Source organism: Atta colombica, unplaced genomic scaffold, assembly GCF_001594045.1.
Source record: "Atta colombica isolate Treedump-2 unplaced genomic scaffold, Acol1.0 scaffold1, whole genome shotgun sequence".
NCBI classification, from domain to species: Eukaryota; Metazoa; Arthropoda; class Insecta; order Hymenoptera; family Formicidae; genus Atta; species Atta colombica.
This window is the reverse complement of record NW_017259183.1, coordinates 1629630-1634893: the sequence shown is the minus strand read 5'-3', so window position 1 is coordinate 1634893 and position 5264 is coordinate 1629630. Positions and strand designations below refer to the sequence as shown.

The 5264-nt window shown below is 30.3% G+C and overlaps 1 protein-coding gene across 1 annotated transcript in view; it reads right to left on the bottom strand.

Annotated features, from left to right (window-relative positions):
- The window catches only part of LOC108694587 (CD109 antigen-like), a 15948-nt gene that overhangs the window by 1222 nt on the left and 9462 nt on the right, over positions 1-5264 (bottom strand). Inside the window, exons 15-25 of the mRNA XM_018204168.1 lie at positions 4248-4467; positions 3291-3408; positions 2645-2831; positions 2348-2508; positions 2137-2275; positions 1796-1914; positions 1584-1723; positions 1267-1486; positions 736-1113; positions 484-642; positions 238-413 (exon numbers count right to left, since the gene is read on the bottom strand). Of these exons, the coding sequence (XP_018059657.1) occupies positions 238-413; positions 484-642; positions 736-1113; positions 1267-1486; positions 1584-1723; positions 1796-1914; positions 2137-2275; positions 2348-2508; positions 2645-2831; positions 3291-3408; positions 4248-4467 (2017 nt within the window). The remainder of the gene's footprint in view (positions 1-237; positions 414-483; positions 643-735; positions 1114-1266; positions 1487-1583; positions 1724-1795; positions 1915-2136; positions 2276-2347; positions 2509-2644; positions 2832-3290; positions 3409-4247; positions 4468-5264) is intronic.

The window sequence follows — 5264 nt, the reverse complement described above, 5'->3', positions numbered from 1 at the left end:
AGTTTACATAGTTTAATTTCTCAAAAAGTAAAAAAATTAATATGAAATAATTTAGTTATATACATATATACATTTCTTTTTGCTAAGTTAAAAGAATAACTTTAAATATTTTTTCTCTTATAATAATTACATTTGCATAACAATATAACTTTAAAAAAATATTGTTACTTCAATCATCATTATGATTTAAAATTATTAAACTTAAATAATATTATAAATACAATAACGAAAACATACCCTGAACATATCGAAAGCTGTAAATGATTAGCATTGGAATTTTTATCTACTTGAGGATCCAATGTAAACAATGGAAATGCTCCAGTCACATTCAAATTGTATTGATAGGAAACTTGTACTAGTACAAAACCTTTACCCTTTGCTGTTATATTAACATACCGTGTTTTCGTAGGTAGCTGCAAGAAATGCAAAAATATTTTACCGTAATAACGTATAATATACATGAAACAATTCGTTTAAACTTACCATCTTCTTTTGGAGTATTATAGAATTATCGCCACGTATGTTCATATAGCCTCCTTGACCTTCTCCCTCGCCATATTTATACGTGATTTCAACTGAACTCGTGTTCTTTGACAAGTTTTCAGCAAGCTTCGCCAATGCTTGAAGTCCGATTACAGTATCCTAAATTATTTCATAAATAATTTTTAATTAAATTTTATCTCTTTTTCTACACATATTTGAAATAATAATTTTGTACTCAAAATAATTACTTACTTGCGTCGATGCAAAACCACCTTCCGTATTTCTTTGTTTAACGAGCCATTTCATTACGGGAATCGCATCTGTGACCAGATTACGTTTAAGATACGAGAGTAAAGCATACGATGTCATTTCGACATCGACAGAACGCGGTAAAGAATAGTGTGGATTTTTATTGTCTTTTGGAATGGGCTTGCTCCACCATTTAAGATCTTGGTTCGTCACAGCTTTCGATTCTAAGAAATTAAATGCCGATGTCTCGTATGGATGCTTTGCCAAATTTAAGGCGTAAGCACATAGACTCAATGCATATGTATCGTTTAGTCCTTCCATATTACGAACGATGTAGTCAACAGCCTTGTTTATTGTATTACGATATTTTCCCACAGATTCCTATACCGACATATTCAATTTTAATAATTGCGCGACATGGAAAAAGTATTTTTTTATTTCACGTACTGCTTTTAAGCATAAAGATAACATTCCCAACAGACGATTATATTTATTTAAATGTTATTAAATAAAATTAAAAAATATTGCTCTTACCTCGTTTTCTAGGAAAGCAATAAGCGTATATGCTGTTAAAGCAAGTCCTTTGGCAGCTCCACCCTGCATATCACGGTGACTAACTTTTCCCACTTCGGGGAAGGAGCCGTTTGATGCTTGATTGTTGGACAACCACTGCAAAGCTTCAGTTATGATTCTATCCTCGATCGCAATGTATTCCGCCGCTTGTTTAAAAGATTTCGCTACGAACGCTGTAAGCCTAGTGGTCAGAATAATTTCATATGACTTAAATGACAACTTGATCTTGAAATAATTCTTAAATAACGTTATGTTATTAGCAATCTTGTTGGACGTACCATGTACTCCCGCTAGGATCCGACATACCAAATGCGCTAAATGAACCATCAGTATGTCTATAAGTTAATTCTTGCTGGTAGCCAATGTCCAGATATTTTAGCGCTTTGCTTTGCACGGCTTGTGTTAATTGATTCGTATTCTGAAAAGTTTTTTTTATGTATAAATCATATTTTAGCATGTGTCATACAGCAGAAGAGAGTGCTATTGATACCTTGAGATAATTTAAAACAACGATATTTGGTACAAAGTTGAGCATATTTTGTTCGCCGCATCCAAATGGCATTTTTATTAAATTTGCCAAATTCTGGATACTGGGGCCCAAGACATCACCTAATAATACAATTAATAAAGAAGGGATATTTTATGCAAAATAATAAAATTTTCACAAGTATTGCATGAATTAGCATATAATTATATACATCATGCTGAAAACTCATTATTGATTAATGTTCATTATGAATCAAAATTTAGAAGAGATTGGTTTGAACAAAGGAGTATCGATAAGATCCTTTTAAATTGGAAATGTATATGTAATTTGAGCAATATTATTACCAACTGCAGATATTTGTACAATCTCCGATCCTGGTACTGCATTATTAGGTATGTCGATGGTGACATTTGCATTCGCCTGTTCAGCATTTCTCAAATCCAAAAGTACCGCTTTATTCTTGTATTGTGTTTCTCCCTCAGCCTTAAAACAACAATGTTTATGCTTATTGTCGAGTAGTTGTATGAGCAAAAAAATAAGAATGAGAATCATTACATTGACAAGCAATTTATGTTCAACACTATCGCCAGCCAAAACGCTGTTAGCGGTTGCTTTTATATTGATATATCCTAGTTCTCTTGGAATAATCATGAACGACACACTCGAGCCAGAATTAGCTTTTACGTCAACTTTCTTCCTGCGGTATAATTCCAATTCTGAAAAATTATAATCAATTTAATCCTATAAATTTATCATAATTGGATTATAGTTATAAAATGTAAACGTAGTCACAAATTACGAGTCTGCTATTATTGTTATCTCTTTGGAGTTGAATAACGTTATATTACTTACTTGGTACATCGTGGACTTCGTTAGAAACTTCCGCAAAATCAAATTGTCCATCGTTTGTCAACAGAACTTCGGCTGTCAAGTCTTTATTCATATAATTGAATACCACAATTTGTATGCTTACAATTTCTCCTCGAATTACCGAGTACGGCAAATCCACCGATATGAAGAACGGTTTGAATACTTTCAACTAATGAACAGATAATAATATATTAATATAATAGTTTCATAATAATTATGAGAACTTTTATTCAGAGCACCTCTCTATTTTGCTGTAATATGCGCTCAGATTTATGTATATTTTATATAATATATACATGAATATGTATAAAAAAAATATCGTCACACATACTATAATCAATCCAACGTTGTGATAATTATCGTAGATTAAAAAAAAAGATAAAAAAAAGATTGGTAGAAAATTAATAAAACTTTGACAGAAATGAATTTGTGAGGAAAATGAATCAAATAGTTAATATAAAATTTATGCTCGGAAAAAATTTTGAGTAAATCTATTATTTATATTATAATAAATTAAATTATTAAATTTACTTTATTACTAAGAAAAAACTTGATCAAATATTGATTTTTTCGCAAAGTTAATCTCCAAACTTTCTAGATATAGATACGTATATGTATTTATAACAACCTTTCTGGGTTCTTCTATGAGACCTAATCCATGTGCGTCATTGACAGAAAATGCAGTCAATACCCATGATGTGATAGAGTGCGGTACTTCGCGTCGTAATTCCGTTTTTCCATTATATCTGCAAGAGTACATATACTTAATATGTTTCCATAATCGTAAGTATAATATGAAATATTTAGAAGTATGTAGGTATCCTGTATCTTGTGTGCTATCGTTTAGATAATAAATAAACTGAAACATAGATAGATGAATTTCAAAAAATAATAATGTTTCGAATAGCGATAAAGAGATTGCAGCTTTCTAATGAAATAGATATACACGATACAAGCAAGTTGATGACATGAAAAAAGTGTTAAGGTCATACGTTCGTATCCTTCACCTTTACAAATGCGGAAAGACACGTTTATATAAATGACATTTTAATAAACACCAATTAATAGTAACATAACATCGTTATAATTTCATATTCAAGAATATAAATATAATATAGCTATTATGTAACACATTTGCTGCATAACAGTTAAATTATAACATGAATGTTGTTAATTGATGTTTACTTAACTAGGGTATAAATAGTGAACAGTGTTACGAATAAAAATCGATCATTCCTCCGTGAATAGCATGACGCAAAACATCAGTTTCCAAGAACTGAGATATGCATGATATATAGAACAAGCTTTTGTAACGCAACTTACATTCTTGAGAAAATATGAGATTGCACCTTTACCTTGATCAACTTTCACGTAACTGTACAATACGGTATGCACGTTATTTACAAATATACAGGGTGTCACTGAAACAAAGGGGCAAATTCTGCCGATAACAGACTGAAGCAATTTTACTCTTTGAAACAATTCATTTCTTTTTTGTTTCAATTTACGTACACCTTGCATATATACCGCATATACATAGACGTGCATAAACACACTAAATGTATACAAGATACGAAATAAATACCCTGAAGAGAAGTTTGTGAAAAGCCAGGTGTTTAAGATGTCATGCATTAGGAATACACGGGGCTTATTCCAGACAGGGGGTGGGATGCGAGAGAAGGCGTAAGGACCTGCCAGTGGTGGTCTTGTCGCTAATCTGTGCGTGACAGGTGGACCAAGGTCTGGTCGAAGCGTGGACACCCCATGAGGCGACCCCGTTATTCTACCCTCCAAAATTTCTGGTCCTGCAATCCAATTCTGCATATTGTATTACACCAACCCAGATCCTCAATCGAAATAAGAATTAAATACGATTGATATATCCTAATAATATTATTTCTCTGATTCTTGATAGAGTATAATTACCTTCAGAAAATGCTTCAGATCTACTTTATCTCTTTTAATCATAGAAAGAATTTATTTAGTTTTGAGATAAATTCTTCATTAATATAAGTTTGAAAAAATTGTTCAACATTTAATTGTTTTTGTAATAAATTTTTAACATTTAATTTGTATCTTAAAGAAATCAGAAATGCTGATTTGTGTCTCAAGTTCACATTTTATTTAATAAAATTTAAAACTGAATTAAGAAGAAATTTCATTATTCAATTTAAAATTTAATCATCGATAATTTTTTTATTCTTTTTATTAACTAACTATTGACAAATCAAAAAAAATTTTTCTGATTTTCAGTAATGGCAGTTCTGAAACATTCTTTTTTTATATAGTGAATATTATTAAGACATTGCATAATTTTTCTTGAATTTAATTCTGTACAAAAAAATATAATGGACGTAAAATTATTTTATTTTAATGAAATAAATAATTGATACATTTTATTGCGACTCTGCAGCTACTGCATTGTATCAGATTTTTTAGCATTTCTATCTCTGAAAGTTTTTACAATTTCAAATAAGAAATTTTTGAATATATATAAATATTTATATTGTTTTTATATAAATATTAGTGTCGTATTTAAAAATAACTCGTAAAGACCATAAAATCATATCCTGAAAATTAAAACTTATTTATGTGAAATAAA